This window comes from Larimichthys crocea, chromosome XVI (assembly GCF_000972845.2).
Source record: "Larimichthys crocea isolate SSNF chromosome XVI, L_crocea_2.0, whole genome shotgun sequence".
Classification (NCBI taxonomy): Eukaryota; Metazoa; Chordata; class Actinopteri; family Sciaenidae; genus Larimichthys; species Larimichthys crocea.
In genome coordinates this window covers 15,627,517-15,646,882 of record NC_040026.1, presented here as the reverse complement: position 1 = coordinate 15,646,882, position 19,366 = coordinate 15,627,517, and the positions used below count along the sequence as shown (strand labels likewise).

General features: G+C 42.1%; 1 protein-coding gene across 1 annotated transcript in view; it reads right to left on the bottom strand.

Annotated features, from left to right (window-relative positions):
* adam12a (ADAM metallopeptidase domain 12a) overlaps positions 1 to 19,366 on the bottom strand; it is a 71,957-nt gene that overhangs the window by 9,737 nt on the left and 42,854 nt on the right. Inside the window, exons 7-16 of the mRNA XM_019278746.2 lie at positions 15,126 to 15,191; positions 14,496 to 14,567; positions 13,922 to 14,091; positions 13,332 to 13,416; positions 11,302 to 11,450; positions 4,343 to 4,520; positions 1,770 to 1,859; positions 1,389 to 1,584; positions 1,184 to 1,292; positions 348 to 546 (exon numbers count right to left, since the gene is read on the bottom strand). Of these exons, the coding sequence (XP_019134291.2) occupies positions 348 to 546; positions 1,184 to 1,292; positions 1,389 to 1,584; positions 1,770 to 1,859; positions 4,343 to 4,520; positions 11,302 to 11,450; positions 13,332 to 13,416; positions 13,922 to 14,091; positions 14,496 to 14,567; positions 15,126 to 15,191 (1,314 nt within the window). The remainder of the gene's footprint in view (positions 1 to 347; positions 547 to 1,183; positions 1,293 to 1,388; positions 1,585 to 1,769; positions 1,860 to 4,342; positions 4,521 to 11,301; positions 11,451 to 13,331; positions 13,417 to 13,921; positions 14,092 to 14,495; positions 14,568 to 15,125; positions 15,192 to 19,366) is intronic.

The following is a 19,366-nucleotide window of genomic DNA, read 5'->3' as shown; positions in this document are numbered from 1 at the left end:
TTCCGTGTGGAGTGGGTTTTTCCTTCCACAGTGCAAAGACATGCACTTAAAAGGTTCATCAGTGATTCTAATTCGCCCTTCGGTGTGAATGTGAGGGTGAATAGTTGACTGTCTCTATGTTTTGCCCCTGTGATGAACTGGGGCATTCGCTTAATTTGCAACCAAATCTAGCATCAAATAAATGCAGCGTAGTACAAAGTGGGACGTGTATTAATGTAATGGACTGAGAATAATAAGCAATATTGTGTAAACAGCACTTGAGTGAATGTACTTTGTTCCCATTGCTAACAGTCAGTTGTACGTTAGAATGATTTGTGTGTTGCATGTCATCTCTATCCACAGCTCACCATTCCATCTCCACACTTGGTCCCCGTCAGGACCAGGCCGGGGTCGGGCATGTCATCACCCAAGTAGACATGTGTACCTCGGCACAGTATCCTTCCGCCATCCTGCAAGGGGATGTTTGTTTCTATGGAAACAGCGTTGGTGCCAATTACTGGGCGGTTAGCTCCTCCTTGACACTGGATTTTGCCACATTTAGCATCTCTGTAAACAGAACAAACAACAGGGAGAATAACAATGTGATAATTGAATAACATGTCATTGTTTTCCCAAATGTGTATGCACGCAATTATTTTTCCCTCTCTCAGTTGGTGTCCAATTAAAGAAACTGCAGCACAAGCGGCTTGTTTATGCTGTTTTCAGACAATAACCTGAGAGTTTTGGCAACTTGCTGCATGTCACCGAGTGACTGTAACCTTCAATTAGGGCTGCAAGTAATTCATTTTTTTCCATTAGTTCATGTTTATTTTGGGGGGGATTAATAGCTCAGTCAAGAAAATTATGAAGAAAGACCATCCCAAGTTGACAAAGTCTCATGTGACATCTTTAAATTGCTTGTTTAATCCAGCCAACAGTCAAATACACAAAGATATACAGTGTGCACTGATAGAAAACAAGGGAATGCAAAGCAAATTCTCACATTTAAGAAGCCGCAACCGATTTGCTGTTTTTTCAATCACATCCATCCTAACACTGAAAAAGTCCTGTCATGTATGAGTCATCAGTTACATTCACGTCAAGGACAATTTCCCTACACAGAGTAACTACATTATCTGCCCTTCTCTGCATTCTCTGGTAATTAAATGTATTCATAGGTTTCTATAGAAACACCAGGTCTTACCGCACTTCACATTTGGCAAAGGAGCCTTTGGAGTCCTTGCCACAGTTGCCATAGGGGTCTCCTGCAGAGTTTACCCTTTGAAAGCAGATTCCTGGAGCTGGCTTTGCTCCTACATAACATAATAAAAGACATTAAAAAAAAATCTGGTGACCATTACATAACCATTCATAGGCAATATGAGCCAGCAAGTGGTCTTTCCACATACCTTGGCCCCACAGGGTGATACACTGCTGTTCGTGAGTCTGACAGATGCCGTTATAACAGTAGCCGTCCACGTTGTGGCAGGTGTGGCCATCATGCAGGTAGACGTTGGAGGGGCAGTGAGGGCTTGTACCGGTGCAGAACTCAGGGAGGTCACAAGAGTTACTGGATTCACGGCATGGGGTGCCTGCTGGTTTCAGCTGCACTCGAATGTTGACAGCATACAACAGTCATTAAGACAAATGAAGCTTAGGCAAGTATGTGCTCAGCTGAACGAGCTGGAAATATCTGCCAAATTGAGCTTAAGGTGTTTAAGAATTAAGTGAAAACACTTTATGCCTGTGCAAAAACTGTGTCATGGCTGGCTAATCAGTGTATATCCTACCTGACAGTCCTGACAGCACTGTCCGTGTGCACAAACAGCATCTCCCTTCAGGGTGCAGGTAGTAGCATTGCAGCAGGGATTCATACATTCCTTCAGATGTATAAGAAAAAAGAAGGGAAGCAGAGAAACCCAATGTAAGTGAGTGGGAACAAAAGTAAAGAGGAATTAACTCAGCACAAAGAGATTGTATTTCACCCTGGAGCAAATGCTCAGACTTTGTTATCAGAGGGGATGCAGCCCTTGCAGGACCGTGTTCCATAGCAACTAAAAAACCTGGCAGAGGAAATAAAAAAAACAGCAGTTTCTACTTCTCTAAAATCAACAATTATTTCCATCTGACAGGACTTACAAGCTCATTTAGACCCCTGGAACCATGGGAGATGGTGAAGGAAATAGAAAAATAAGGAGAAAAGAAAACACACAAATCCCTTCGACACACAAGCACAAATATTGTGTAATCTCGACAAACTGGCTAGTACACTAGTACCAAAAAACTGCCAATGGCAGTCAGTGAAGCCAAAACGTCAGACACTATCTGAGCTTATAATGCAAGATAATTGAACTTGAGAGTAGGCTTTCATATTTTAAAAAGAACTGTAGAGAAAGATACAGCATGTTAGTACAAGTAGCTTCACCGGCAGGTTGTGGCCCTAACTAATCACAAAACCGGGAAAAAGCCCAAGTCATGCATGCTTCTCTGTACTAAAATAAGTCGCGCTCAACTTTTAGGGATTTAAGTTATAAAACCAGACTGAAAGCCAAGCCATTTTGCTTGTCTTGTTTGTGGCAAACACGCAATCAACCTTTGAGAATTTATTTCTTGTTAGCTCAAGCCAAAAACTGATTTAAAGAGTAACTCAACACTCCCTGAAAATTCTGTCTTCGTTGACCTCTAGTGGTTGAACTTTGAACCTTGCTGCAGTGACGCACAGGTGTACTCAAGGACATAGTGACATCACTGCTGGGTGTAGTTACAGCTGCAACACAGCATACTTTTGACTACACCCAGAGGATAAGCACTGCTTTTCAGCCTTAAGGGAGTTACTCTTTAATAATCTAATGTCAAAGGTGGTTCATGTGGTTATTTATTTTGAATAATGACAACAACAAAAGATGTGATCATCCTACAATAATGATAAGAAGTTCTTGAATTCTGCAGTGCACTGAAAGACACACAGTACCTGTATCATTCAATCTCTGTAACATTTCCCATCACACCATGGAGGCCCATCTGTTTCATGTTAGCCTTTATCATGAACCATGCCCCGCACCAATCAGCAACTTTCCGCCTTCTGATACAGAGACGCTAGCATTCAATCAAGGCTCAGCCTAGGAGATGTGCACGTGTGTGTGTATGTATGAATGCTTGTGCATGTATGATCTCACACAAAGGCAGACTAACTAAACCCCTGAGGGCCAGCTCTTTCCCTTGTGCCATTAAGCCGCAGTCTGAACAGACTGTAGAACCAAGTGTAGTACGAGTCAGGGGGAAGTAGATGGATGGAGCTGGCAGGGGACACACAGCTGACATGATGGGCCTTCCAGAACTTCTTTTAGCCTGAAGCCCATTAAGGGCCTTTCCCACAGTCCCCGGGGCCAAAGGAGGCGGCGGAGTCACGCTGAACAGAAGTAGCCTGTGATTGTGAAAAATAGAACCCGGGCTTTTTTAATGAGGCTTTTTAACGGTGGAGAGAGGTGCTGTCTGAGCACTCTGATCTGGCCTGGGTTGGCATGATGCCGCTCAACTCTGTGGAGAGCTTTATTATCACTGCTGGCGTAGGCCTGCAGGGTTTATGTCATTTCTTTGTTTTGAATGACAAGGCCACTTTCAGCCTGACCTTTGCTGAAGGGTTAACAGCTCACAAAAAGATTCTCCGGGCGTAAAGGTGTAAACAAATCGCAGGAAACAACAAGACAATCTCTCATAGAGGCAAAATATCCTTCCAAATCATAATAGATGTTTCCTTCATATTTCATAAATCTGCTATTGTCAGCCTGCCTCTGCTGATTGTCAGTTGCATCATGATTAACTGTTTTATCATCCAACAGTCGCAGCAGTTAGCATCGTGTGCCACCATTATGTATGTGCATGCCAATGCAGAGTCATTTAAATAATTCACCAGTTGACAGCGTGAAGCTGTCAGCGATGTTTCCTCCCAGAGAATCGTATCATGATCAGACGGCCCTCCTCGCAAACACCTCCTCAGTGCATAGAATGAATAAATTCACACACTCGTGTCTCTACGCTCATTTACCGGAGACTTCTGTTTGCATTATGGGAGAGAGAGAGAGCTCTGTGCCTTTAGCTTCAAAAACAAGGTGAAGCATTTGTTTGTACTTTGGGCTTCTATGCTACTGTCAGGAAAACGACAGAAACCCCTCAAAAGTGTGTCTGCTTATTTAATTTCTCAAACGCGGGAAGCACAATTAACAATGATTTATGGGTTGCACATCAGAAATAGATTTTAATTTTGGCAAAAGGGCCTTAAATCAAGAATGCTGAAGAACTGCAGGAGGTCGTGGAGTAAAAACACTTTTTTCTTTTTTTTTAAACACAATTATAGCGCTCTCACCTCAAGTTCCCCACAGTCACACTCTTCTCCCTCCTCCACGTAGCCATTGCCACATTTCTGCCCACCATAGAGCACCTTGACCTCTGGCATGTTGAACAGACACATCCCGACGCCTTTTTCAAAGCTGGCCGTCAGGTCCTTCTTGCTGCAGCTGCTGAACACCGTGGGGAAAGGGTACCTGCAAGCGAAAGAAATATTTCGTGAGTGACACAAACAGAGAGAGGGGAGGGTGACGACTGAGATACCCCCCTCATGGGTCCTTTTCACTCCGATGTAATCAACGCTAATTGCTACTAATCAGAAAATCAATTAACCACTAGAGCTCAACAACCTCTCCAAAGCTCCACCAGCATGTGGCCCCCAGTGACTTCTCCCTCCACGGGGAGGGAGATCTGATAAGACATATTTTATGAGACAGGGGATCGTAAAATCTCAAAACCAAAAAGTGCTTCCTTCACAGGACTTGCAACACCCATAAATTTGGGAGAAACGGGGGATGGTGTGTTTTTAATATTGTTTTTGGAACGGACAGAGAGGGTGGTCTGCTCCGTGGGGAAAGCACACAGCCCAGGGCTCTGTCTGCCAAAAGCTTTGTTACAGACCTCATGTGGCTTTATTGAGCTTTTCTGTGATAATATAGTGCCTTAGACGACAGTGGGTGTGTGCATGGAGTGTGCATGAATATGTGCAGATTGTATCTTGTTCTCTATGTGACTCTTGATATAAATAAAAAAATAAAAAAATCACCATATGAGGTTTTTGATACCTCCACCCACACCATAAAATTCAGTCTAACAGGGGTCAGAATGGGTGAATCTGTACGTAATAGTCACACTTACATCACACTTAGAAACCATACTTGTATTTGTACACACAGATGAGTGCAGGTATGAGATAATATGTGAGAGATCCAGGTGAACCTAGATGCCCAAATGTTTCTTTAAAACAGCCGCAACTCATCCAATAGCTGGATGCCGGGAGTTGAAGAGGCAGTTAAAACTGCAGTGCCCACTTGGCTCATAAACCTGTGTAGGCATTCATTTTAAATTATTATTTTTTTAACATGAAAAAAAAAAAAAATACGGAAAGTGTCCGTTTCAGAGTTTTAAGTGCCAATTCACACACAGCCTGAGCTGCTGTGGCATCATAGGGGAGTCATATATAATAGTCTTTGGCAGTCCAATAAATGCACCTCATTGAGGTGTTTATTTGAGTGATACATGAGTTTAAATGTGGTGGAGATGTCGATTTGTTTTCAACTATAAAGTCCACGAAGGCCTTGAACTCAAACCCACTGGCTGTTGTTGATATAGAAGCTGCAAAACTACCGTTCTTTCTCTCTGGAGTTTTTCCATTCCAGAGAAGGATGCATTCCTATGTAGCTCAGTGTCGACATCCTTTTCAAACTGTGCTTTTCTCTGATTGAGTTTCACATCTAATACGCCTCTAAATATGTCATGACACTCTGTGAATGTTTTGACATGACCTCATTCTCTGCTTGCCATGTGTGGAGGCGGCTTACATCAGCCCCTGCTGCTGACCCCCCCGCCCCTAAACACAGAGCCCGTTGCTCTGTAACATCGATGCTATCGAGGGGTTGTGTTAGGTGAAAGTGGGGTACCTCGAAAGACAGATCTGGATTAAAGGAAAAGATCAGAGTGGATTGTAATGACACGAAATGGCAAAAGGAAAGAGCAATAAGGAAAGCTGTAACAACAGCCATTATTGTGCCCCCTTTTTTTCCTCTCCTCGTCTATAAGCACCTCAGGGGATCTTGCTATGATGAACAGCTGTCAAGGCTGCTGTTCAACAGGCAGGCCACTTCCTTAGCAACTGCTGTTGTTGATTTCCTCTTAGCCCCACAAGCCTGAGCCAAAATTGCTTGCTCAAGTTGCAACCCCTCATTTGCTGCATTCATTCAATTTCCATGAACTCAGTCCTGCTCTTCTGTTACCAGCCCTTACAATCCATGACAAACACTCACATCCCTGTTTTTTTTCCCCCTTTGGGAGTGGGGGGGGGGGGCTCTGAGATACATGAGAGGCTCAGGATCCAGCTGTTCTTTATGAGAGGCAATACATAAATAATTGGTCTACCCTGCAACGATCTGGCGGTGGAATAATGGCTGTGAAAAGGCACAGGCACCGATGAATTGCACTATATGGCATTTAGCAGCTGCAGTCCCCAGGGCTAGTAAAGCAGTGCCAGGGCCGGTCACGTTGGGCACATCTGGGGCCTCATGGTGAACTAAAGACACACTAGATGACGACTGTCTGGGCCACCACCTCAAAAATAAACACCAAGTATAACTGTGATACCTTCAGGTTTGTTCTCATCCTCTTGGCGCAACAGAGGATGAGTTTAGTTTTATAGTGCTATATTATTTCCCACCTGGTCATGCTCCAGTTCCATTATGGGATCAATTCCTCTCTGTTCTGTGTGTTCTGTTCATCTCTAACCTGCAGTCAGTATTTGACAGTTGGCTCCTAAGCTTCAGAGGTACTTCACTTGATGGTTGATAGAGTGTACGAAGCAATCACTGCGACTAAACTGCAGCAATGGCAAAAACAAAGCTTGGGAGTGGGAGGTCTGGTGATAAGGAATCATTCCCAGATCTATTACAGGCCCCTATGATCTGCCCCACACTGAGATCATACTACAGAGCTTAAGGCTCAAATCCCAGCTGCTCAGACAAAGGGGGGTAGATTAACTGTGTCAGGTAACCCACATTTTGTGGTGAAAAATGGAATTTATGACAATTCACAACCAAAACTATGTACATTCATGCAGACTCTGTTTCTTTCTTTTGCCATGTGTCTGCTTTTCATTGACCTGCTTTTTGTCTGACCTACAATGTCAAACTAATTTAAAGGCTAAGTTTTATAAAAACGCCGCCCCCATACATTATTATTGACACTGCTCAGCAAATTCAGTATTAAATTAAACTACTGCAGTCGAGTCTGCCTTCAGTCGTAAGAAATTACATGTGTTTCTTTCGTGGAGGTCATGTTTATATATGATTTTGCTGCAGATTATAATCATCTATCCAACACTATTTCACCAATGATTAGAAAACCTTTAAGGCAAAGTATCACATTAACTATACACACTTATATTTAGCTGGCCAGGGCACTCTCTCTCCTTCTAGCCATTCTGTCCTTGCGGTTCAGATCACAGAGAATGTCGGGAAACCCATCCAGCACATCCCGCACAGCCAATTTATGTCACGTCTTCTTAAGCATAAAACTCTGATCAGCCTATGAATCAGATCTGCCGGTCTTTCCAGTGACGCATCTGCCAAAACATTTTCCAGCATCCTTGAGAGAAAATATGAAACATGCAAATATTTAATTATTAATCTTCATTGTTATCACAGTTTTATGACATTTTGGAAGACCTTGATCTCCTGGCATGTCTAAAGCCTAATTCAAACCTGACTGTGACAACTGTAACTATGACAAATATTTCATATGTGAAGCAAGTGATTCAAAACCATGGTTGCTTCACTACACATTTAATATTAATTTTACGGCTTCCTTTGTGTGTGTAGAGCCTGAGATGTATGTGATGACATTAGGTGATGTGATCTGTTGTGGCCTTTGGTGCCTGGCAGTCTGGCCTACGATGTAGATACTGAGGAGCATTTTCACATTGATTTCCCTATGGACCCAATTAAACAAAGCAAACTAGAGAGTTCCTGTTCTTCAGCAGGGCATGGGTCACATTTCCATGGCATGCTTTAGACTCGCTTCTTGTGATTCCTGATTGTTTTATGACAAGAGAAATATATCAATCTCTGTCTGACGGTGATTCTGCACTGCAGTCGTCATCTTACTTAGAGCCTGACCCATCAGTAAACGAACGCTGTCTTAATAATGCATCCTGAAATACCTCCATCAACATCTCAGCTTGGCTGATGGCAAGTGACAGAATATCATGTCTGGTCATTTTAGAACTAATTAAAAAAATGTTTAACAGAGTGAATAATTAAACCATGCTGTGTAAATCCTGCAACATTTTCACACCTTTTGTGCAAACTGAGAAAATAGTACCAGATGCATAAATAAAAGCATCGTCTGCATACATCTGGAAACCCGCTTCACAACTCAGTTCTGATGTTTTAGTACAAATCTTGGAGCCATTTATCTAAAAAGGTGGTAATATACAATGTTTTTTTTTTCAGAGTGGGATGCAAAGTCAGAATGCAATTGGTACGCCGACTGGAACAAAATGTGCACGAGTCATTGTTTTAAACCTTTTTTCTTAGTAAAGAAGCAGAAGCAGGCCATCAAACTATGAACCTTATAGAACCTTACAGAGTTCCTGTTTTGGTCTTTTGGAGAGATGGATATGTCATCTATATATAAATATTCCTCTGCCTATAGTAGCCAACATCAGCTCAGTTGCTATTGTGCGTGTGTTTGTGTGTGTGTGTGTGTGTTTGAAGGAGTTACTGTATATTCTCAAAGGATGAGAGACACCAGCCTGTTCTCATTTGGAGCTAATGGGAGGATGGAGAGATGGATGGAGATGGAGACGCGACAATTGGCCGTGACCAATGTGAGCAGGAAACAAGCAGTGCTCTGTGCAGATGTGCAGCTGGCACTGGGACAGATTGTAGTTTTACTGCCCCCAACCCCCCCCAACCCAGTGTAATAATGATGAACTGGATCTCATTAACTCCTCTGCTCAATTCCTGGAGCCACAGCAATGCCAGGAGAGCTTGATTGTTATCTGTCTGTATATATCAGTGACTATGAAAGATCATACAAAAACAGCAAAAACAAAACACAAGGTACTCCACACTGACTGAATGTAGGCGAGTTTCTTTCAATTAGTACTTTCAATTATTGAATGCATGGTCTGATGCTTTTGTACCAGCTCGTGCAAGTCCTGGCCTTGTGAAAAGGCATTCTGTATAATCACATTGTGCTTTGAAAAGAGCTGGTCGTGTGCCTAGAAAAACATGGAAGTCATTGCTATAAACAAATAACCCCAGCAGCCGGATGATGAACAACATTCAGGTGACTGCAGCAGAGCCCATATGCGCGGCCAAATTGCACTTTACAGCACGGGACTGCGAATGGCTTGAGTTAGACCTATGGGAGATGTAGTGAGCCTCAGGCATAGTATGTGGTGCTGACCTGAAATTAACCAAGGAAGTAGAATGAGGGAATATGGAGTTCCTAAACATCCTTATTTAAATGTATTGCTTCCTTAATCTTGGATTAAATAGAGCAGCACCATGGAGCAATAAGGAGATGTAGAGAGGATTACTTTGAAACCAAGGGTTAGATCATTTCTTTCTTTTGTCAGCCAGAATGAAGAAAAGCTGTAGTAAGAACAAAACCCTAAATATTCATGTATGTGTATGTATTCATGTATTGAAACAGTGTGTATTAGTTTATGACATTTGCTGATTGCAGCTCCCTCACATTACTCTCTCTCCTACCTGATGTTAAGAAGAAACTATGGTGGCCCTGAAATGCATGAAAAATGCAAGCGGTCCTATTTAGAGCCAGGTTGTCTGTTCTTGGTTCCAATGAAAAATTGCAGTTCTATAAATATAAAAATAAAGGTAACCAAAAACATTCTCATTTTCAGGTGGTTATACACTGATGAAAACATAGTTATGCATATATTATATTCCATTTCTAAATATTTTCTGTAGAGAGCCTCCTAAATCTTACACACTGGACCTTTAAGGGAGAGGTGATCTGTACATAAAAACTGTAGAATAGACCGTTTTCAGAGGTATTTAACTATTCATTTGAAGCTGCAGAGAAAGATTTTCCGACATTAAAGTTGCATGTGTTTCAAAGAATAGAATCACTTCAACTGGCTGTGAATAAGAAAGAAAAGGGCAAGGGGAGACAGAGGAGGAGACGGAGGGAAAGCATTTCTTGCTCTCTCTCTTTTTTTAATGTTCATCTTGTTGCCAATTTTAGGACATAGTCCTTGACCAGGGATACCCTCAATCAGGGTTAAATATAAATCTACATCTTACTTCTGTGTTGTTTTTATGAGTCTATAATCAAGAATAGTGTTACCCTGTTTTTCATGGATCTGGTCCAAACCAAATACAAAGGGATGTTTCCAGTATAAACACTAATCTGAGGCTCCCACAGACCACTAGACCTTGGGTTGGAACTGATACCCAATGTTTCCACCCAGAACATCTCTCTGCTCAGTCTACTACAAGACATTAAGACATTACAAATCACGGTGAGCAACTATTAAATAACTATACCTCTGTCTTGATATGTTAGGTGCAACACAATTGTGTAAACTTGTTTTTTGCTCGTACAATACATGAAGTACAACATGTCACTCCCTGGCTGCAGGAGCAGAGTTTGTGTTCCACATGTACAATGGACGCTTCCTGCTTATTCTGTTTTATTTCATCTATTAAGGATTAGCTACATTGTGTCAGGAAAACTGTACTGTTTTGGCCATGCACTGTCACTGAACCATTGGCTTCCCATTTAGAATGAGTCATATTGCCTCGGGGGCATTAGCACAGCTGTCGAATCTGCCATAAACCAAATGGCCCAACAGTTCAACAGCATTATTTGCTTAATGCTCGACAGACAATGAATCACAAATGAGGAGCATGTGGAATAATGTTTGCATGTGATCACAATCTGAGCTTTTTTTGAGCTTCACTTGCAGCATTTAATAAATGACTACCGAAAATGAATGCAAACTTAATGATGGCTTGACATTATGATGATGCAATTTCGGATGTTTTTGGAAGTAGACGTCATTTGTAAAGCTGAACCATAAGAGGTCTCACAGGAGTACACTGAATCAGTGAACGATAGCACATGTCCGAAGACTGATGAAGGCCAAAAAGCTAAAATAAAACTCCAATTTTGGATATTGCAGTAAGGAGTACAGAGTCGGCTATCTTGAAGATCTATTGATTTTTAATTGTAAAGATAGACACTGTGACTCACCCAGTGGAGGGAGTCATGATGCAGCCTCCACGATCTGCTGTCACTCTGCAGCCACACCCCCTTTCAGGCGTGTCATGGTTCATTCCAAAGTTGTGTCCGAGCTCGTGGGCCAGAGTGACTGCAGCTCCCAGCGGGTTGTCCGAATGGTCCTAAACAAAAAAAATAAATCAACCATCAATCACGTAGAAACCAACCATCTAAAATCTCTTTACTTCAGCCTGTTCAGTCTTCAGACTGATTTATCAAGTTTATTTCAAGGCTAGACACGATGCTACAAGCAACATCCGATAATAAAATTTCTTCAGCTTACAGTTCTGTTGCAGAAAACAATAGCTAATTGAAAACAGACGTTTCTGCTTACAATAAATAAACAATAAAAAAATTAATATTAGCCAAATTGTTGTTCCCCACAGGACCCACTGGAGAAACATTACTCAAAACAAGTGAGCGTAATTGCATATTGCCAAGATTAAACAAACAGTGCTGTTGGAACTGTGCTTATCAGAGCGTTTCCTCTGCTTGTTGTTGTGGCACCGAAGTGAGAAATGAACCAGCAGACTGCGGGCTGTCACCTTCAGCTTGCTTTGCACACTTTGATAGAGCCAGATGTGTTTCTTCACGCACACTAACAAAAACACAAACTTCCTCTAAGAAAAACTAGCAAATGAAAACAGAGGAAAAACTCGACAACACAATGCATAAGGATGCACAGCTACAGTATACCGAGTTGAAAGCCTCTGCTGGGTGAGGTGCTGAGATCTCCTGCAAGGTATGTAAAACATAAACACATGAAGAGGCCGGATAAATTATAAAGCAGCAGCAGCGGCAGCTATCAGCTCTTCGTGGATGCAGAGCCGTGCGTCAGAGCACCTTGCCTCTAGAGTCTTCCGTCACTGTGCATTATTCAGTAGTGCTGTGCAAGTGGAGCTCAGACTGATGAACTGCTCTGCTGGGGGGTTTTGAAAGTAATGGTCATCAGCTGTCAGTACTCGCCGCGATCTAACAGCGCAGCCTGGATTCATGCAAGAAAAGAAAAAAAAAAAAAACTCTGATTCTGTTTCCTGGAGAGAAACCCCCCCAAAAAACACCTTTACCGACTGATGAGGCTAAAGTGCTCAAGAGGGCACTGAATGCCACTGTCTGTGTTCTGTTTCACCACACCAATGAAATTAATGGTACCATTCGGGGCTGGTAAATGGCGTTTCCAGATGGTTTGAGAATGAATGTTTAAGATTTAACTGCCTAGAAAAATAACAATGAGACCCGTAGGGGAAGTTGGCTGATGAGTTCAAAGGTACTCTGTAAACGAGGGAGACAACGGAGACAACAGGGTCGTGATTTGCCCCGCAGAAGAGTCTGCGGGTGGAAACTTATCATTTATGTCTCTTACCTGATGTATGTGTGTTTGTGGACCTCGATCATAATGACCAAGTCCCCACTTTACCATCTGGGAGGACAAAAGTGAAGAACCATCTGGGGACTAGCTGTAAAACCTACCACCAGTCAGCCAGGCCACAAGACAAACAGCCACTCAGAGACGTAGAGTGTAAAATAATGGCATGACTTGCGCTAATACAACATGACTTGTGTACACAGTATAGGGTTGCAGCTCTGTAATAGTTGATCATTTACAACATGGCCCTATGTTTTCATTCAAACTGTGATATGCGGCACCCTTAAATTCACTCATTTGCTGCACCTCATTAAAAAGCAATGGTTTCCACTTGGGTATTCAGTACACATTGATTTATCAGCTCTAAGTGGAGGATACCCCGCATACCCTTAGCTTTCCTGGAAAGAAAAAAACTCAATGATGTGTGTACTCTGAAGTTAATATCAACTCTGGAATCCTTAGTTCAACTCTTACACAAGACACTCAGGGGAGAAATATGAGAGTATTATGTCAGGCAGGAGGAAGGTGGCGAACAAGGCACAGAGTAGAGGGCAACAAACTATCAAATATTCTTTGGGCTCCTTTGCTTTAGGATGAATAAATGTTTTTTGAGCATGCAAACATTCCACATACATACCATGACGATTCCTCCCGACTGCTCTGCTGTGCACATACTCATGATGGGTGCCATACCAATGGTGGTGCCCTGGAAATAGACCCCACTAAGGGGGAGAAAACGGTGGTCATCACATCATAAAGAATGTCCTTACACTTAATGTGTCAGAGTAAACATCCCCCCGGGAGAGTGTATGCTAGAGTTAGCAACTAATGTTTGGTTTTTTTTGGACTTTCTCACATGGGCTGGTTGGTTATTCACCAGACCTGCATTTTAAATCATCAAATCAAAATACAAGACTATTGCTGTGTCCAGTTCAACAGCATTATTTAGTTTGGTTCAAAATTAGGGTTTTGCAAATGTTTTATGAGGTAGGAAATTGAATCTTGGTGAAGCAGAAAGTGTTTTAGTTATGAAAACCTGCACACTGCACTAACCAATCACATTTGATTTTGCTTGCAATAAATTAACCCAATCTAAAACTACCGTGCAATTTTCTCTAATTTTGTACTGTCGATAATTTCATTATAAAATCATGCCTTTCAAATAGTGATATGTATTTCGGAACACGCTACTCTTACATGTGCATGCTGCAACAACAACAGATCTACCTGATCAGCTGGGCGTTATCATGAGGCTTCTGAGGAAGCAGCTTGACCTTCCGCCAGTCTAGGAATTCATGCAAGGTCGTGAAGGGGTCCTGGGTGATGGGACACTTGTCCACATCATTCCACACCTCCAGGCCCACCAGGGCCACACGGATATTCAGAGCCCTGTAGAACTAAAGGTTAAGGGGAGGAGGGGGAGGACGGGAAAGAGATGTGGTTTCAGATCAATGACTTATGATCCATCTCTTCTTACATGTCTGTTACTGTCTTCACAAATGCTATACAATAGTCGTTTAATGACGAGGGGCTATGAACAAATGCTTAAACATGAATCGATGTATGATGTATGTTATGTTTCCATATGTATAAATCATCTTTCGCTTCTGTTTTATTAAACCGCCACTGTTTTACTATAGCGGCGTCTTCACAACATTTCTCATTCGAGTTATGGAAATGTTCACCCATTCATAATCCAATCAGAGTCCACCCGCAGGTCGGTTAATTCTCAAAAGGCTTGATGTGACCTCTAATAAATCACATTCCTACACTGTATTCCCTCTGTTGATTTGATTGTTACCTTGTCCACGTAATTGGCGATCTCAGCCAGCCGCTGCTTGACCTTCTCCATGTCCTTGCCTTGCTTCTGAAACTGAAACAACACCTTCATTAGAATAAAGAGAAAAAAAAAAAAGGTGACCCCCCCTCGTTGAATCTTTAATACCATCAAAGACACTATTCAGGACATGTTAACATTGTATCAACTCTAGAAATGTCTTCACGGGGTGTCCTAGAGCTGTGCTCCACTAACTGTCATGTTAATTCTGCCGGCGTTCTGCTGCAGTTGTTGTCATCAAAGAGCCCATCAGTAGTGCTTAGGATAAAGAGATCCACCTTCTCTTGCATTCATTCAATGTCTTTGGCTAGAAAGTATGTGACATTGACCTATGGCTCGTGTCAGCATGGAAAAATTCCTTCTCTTTGCTAATGGAAAAGTCTCATTTGTGAGTCAAGTGTATGATGATGTATGAGAGATGTAGCTGGACAGTGAAACAGATGAGTAAGTGGACAAATCAGAGGCGACAACAAGCCATCTAATCTATGTCTCGAGGGGTTGGAGGGGTAGTTAAGTATGTGACCTCTGAGCCCTCATCCTGTGGGATTGATCAGAAGAGGGTGAAGAGGTTGACACTGTGTGACCTCTGCTTACCTCTCTATTGTCAGCCACAATGATCAGCTCCACATACTTGGTCGTACTCTGGGCTTGGCGTTTATGCTGCGAGGGTTGACAGGGGATAGGTGGGTGTAAAGGAGAAAACACATGGGGGGAGGTGGGGGAAAGTGAGGCAAGAAAGAGCGTCAGAGAAGAGGATAGAGGGGGTGGAAATGAAGAAATGATAAACCAGGAGATGAAGAGAAATGAGGAAGAGGAGGGGAAAGAGAGAGAGAGAGAGAGAGAAGTGCAACATTAGGAGGACACACTTAACCGCCGCTTTCTGGAAAGGGCAGCCTAAATTTAGCAGGTGGCCACTCGACATGGCTTTTCACCTGAACTCCACTCCACACAAAAGCTGGCAGAAATGAGAATAAGCACAAAGCAATCAGCTACACTTCACTTCTGACCCGGTAAGAGCTGCGAAGGTCACACAGATTTCCAGTAAAACTCTACAGGAAGCAGCTTATTAACTAATAAATCACCTTTTTTGGACAATGCTGCCTGCACTGAGGGCAAGAAACAGTATAAAACATGCGCATCGTCAGATTTTCACATTTACACTGATTCTACCAGCACACACGCAAGTTGAGTTTTCATATCTCATTTGTTGTGTATTCATCTCTTTCGGTGGAGAAAGAGAGAAGGCGAACAGGTAGGAAGAATCAGATGCAAGAAGTTATGGCAAATAAAACACCGTTGTGAGAGTAGAACAAGCTGAGTCGATGTGATAAATATAAGATATGTAGTACATGTCAGATGAAACACAACAATACATATAATACCATGCCAGCTGCTCTGTGAAGTTGCATTTAGGCAATGCTCTTGAGCTAAAGTGTTCATGTTCACAGTGACAGTGCTTACATGCTGATGTTAAGAGGGCATGCTGTTCATGTTAACATCTTAGCTTAGTGTGTTCACATGATAACAAATCAGTTAATTAGCTGATGCTGCTGGGAATAAAACCAAATAATGATTTCGACCTGATTATGGTGCTAGATCATCGAATATTTATCACCTGGATGTTTGAACAAAAATCGGTAATCCATCTAATCCATCAGTTAAGAAGAAGGACTGAACAACATTAGCTATGCCACTGGCATGGCTAAAAATGAAATGATTTAAAAATTGAATAAGATTGTTAAATATATATATATATATATATATACACATATACACACACATACATATATACATATACACAATTTATATAGAAAAAAGTAAAAGAGAAAGTATGGAGATGACATTGATTTGTGGCTTCGCCAAAACAGGACAAATACAGCCCCTGGCCATGGAGGAGATGCAGCTCTCATGCTGTGCACAACAAGCGAGGATCTGTCTCACCTGCACACACACACACACACACACACACACACACACACACACACACACAAGCTCTGTATTTCCACTCACACTCACAGATCCTATACTATCCTCCTGGCTAAATGTTCTGCCGTCAGACTATGGCTTGCTTTCAACCTGAGCCTCTTTATCCTTGCTGGCCTGACAGCCTGGATCCTCTCTGCTCTTATCTGCCTCCTCCATAGATAAGCCAGGATGGGCAAGTGTGCTCTAAATGCACCCTATGGTGATAACCAAGTCTCTAGGAGACCACTGGAGAGGAGGACACATACATGAACAGTATAGTTCAACTCGGTGAAGAACAGAAAGAGGAAAGAGGCTACAATAAATTAGAGACCAAAGGCCAGCTTACTAACTCTCAGAGCATTCAACCACAGCACACAGGCTTCAAGTAAATGGAGGAGGGTTCACGTGTAGATGAGGATGAAAACTGAATAATGAAGCTCTGTGTTTAGATTCTTCGCTGTCCTACTGTTTCCAAAGATAATAAATAAACCTCTGCGCTCAAACTATGGGAAACAAGACACTCTCGAAATATCACCGTAAGCTGTGTTGAGGTTTGACATCTCGGACAGCCAAATGTCCATCTTGTGAGAACAGAGATTTGTAGCAGCTCATTGCTGTTGATGTGCAGCTCCTGTCAGCTAGCCATCATGTCTCGGTACCCTTCTCTACCACATCTGACTTTTATCCTCCAGAGGCACCCTGCCAACTCCACTCTTTATCTTTCGACCCTCGAGCAGGGCACATCGCAGCTTATCAAACCAGCAGCAGTCCTCTAAAACATGCTGAGCTGAGTTTGCTTGCATGCCACCAAATACAGCAGCAGCAATACATCAGACTTTATATTTCCACTTTTTGATGGATTGTCTCGTTGCCACCAACAGGACCTCTCACTCCTGTGGTTTGCGAATGCCAATTTTTGAAAATCTGCTTATCTGTTTTCATTTTTTCAAAAACCACTCATAGGAATAGCATGTTTAACCACTACCTCCCTCATCTGTCTTCATTTAGTAGAGATGTTTTCCCTTCCAACTCTTACATCTCTTGCTGTGTTAGGAGGAGTAGGGGCAGAGTGTGTTAAACTAATGAAAGGGAACATTGTAATCAGATGAAAAAAAACAAACATATTAAAGCATGGGAGGAAAACGTCTTGTGCAGGAGAGTTAAACCATATTTTTCACACCGGCGGTATAAATCATCAATATGAGCCTTTCTCTCGTCGTCTTTTGTTATTTTATTTCCTCTCTGTTTCTGTCAATCTGGAACTTCTGCTTTGTGCTGTTGTCAGGATTTCTTTGCATGTGCTGAATCCTTGTGGCCCTCTTAACACTAAAAACAATGCTTTCCATTGAAGCCAGCCCTATAATCATCAACAGGAGTCAAACAGTACAGTAAAACACCAGAAAACCCCTATTGCTGCATGAATAAATAAAAACTATGTGAAAATACGGGATGTTTTAGCCAGCACAGCCACATGTTTGGCCTCAATCTCAATATAGACTTAATGAAATGATTAAACAGTTGCAAAAAAAAAAAAAAAAAAAAAAAAACACTTAAGAAAATGGAAAGTCCCTTACATTTATGCTGCATCACTATTATAATATGTGTGCCTACCCTTTTCCTTTAATATATGTTTCAACCTTTTACACCACCTATCTCTGTGTCTCTTTGCATTGACCTGATAAATCGTCCACCATGCCATCCTTCACCAGCCAGATAGAAATCACAGGAGTCTGTGTTTTCCACGTATCAGCGCCATCCCCGTTCACCCCGAGGATAGAGACTCCTGCGACCATGGGTCTTATGATTTATCCTTCTTCTCAGTGGGGGTGTGGGATAGGGCGGGGTTTCTAAAAGGCAATCTGTTTAATTCTGGATGGATGGGTCCTGCCGAAGGCATGATGTACAAGTCTGCAGCCTGATCTCACTCTCAGAGCGAATGTTGCCACTTAACAGCCAATGTACTTTTCCACCGGCGTTTATCAACCGCCACTCTCCATACACTCCAGATCGCTAATGGACACTACTGTTAGATCAGATGGAAGAAATGAGTGAATAATTCAACAAGTAGTGGCTTCTAAAATACATAGCAGGACACTTACCAATATCTACATTGCAAATTATTTTTTCAAAGAGGATTAAGGTGAGCAATCTTTTATATATATTCCGTGCCGTGCAGTCAGAATCCAAATAAGGGCTACAATAAGAAGACATTTTTCCACATCATTTGGTTGGTTGGTACAAGATTTTCTACCTTCACATCCTTTTCAGAGCACAGTGTGATTAAAACACCAAGTCAGGCATTTGAGTGGCAAGCACAAAGAGAACTAGACAAAGGGCTCAATTAGTTTCAAACACAGGAAATCTAGGGAAGCTTCAGGTGCTTTTGAGTTTGAAAGAATTTCAGCACTCCAAGGCTGAGCACACAGAGAGGGTTAAAAGCCTCCGTTTAGTCAGACGTTTTAATGGTTAAAAACACAGACTTCAACAGGGTTGGAATAATAAAAACAAATTGATTACACCTGGTTCACTATAAAGACGATCCAGAAGGAAACAAAGTCATTTCAACACATAATTAAATGGTCACAAATAGGAGCACTTTACCACTCTCTATCCAGCCATTATCCATACCCGCTCATTTGGTTGCCATGGTTTTATATTACAGGGATGACGACAGGCATCCATTAACACTTACCTTACCTCATACTTTATCATAATATCAAAATGTTAACGAGACTATGAGCCTACCACTAGCTAGCAGCTCTATGAAGCTGTACAGGCACAGTGTTTTAAGCTTATTTTAGCAGGATAATATGCTGGAAAGGGTTTAGACATGCAGGATTTGTCAATTTACTTCCAATGGATTGTCTATA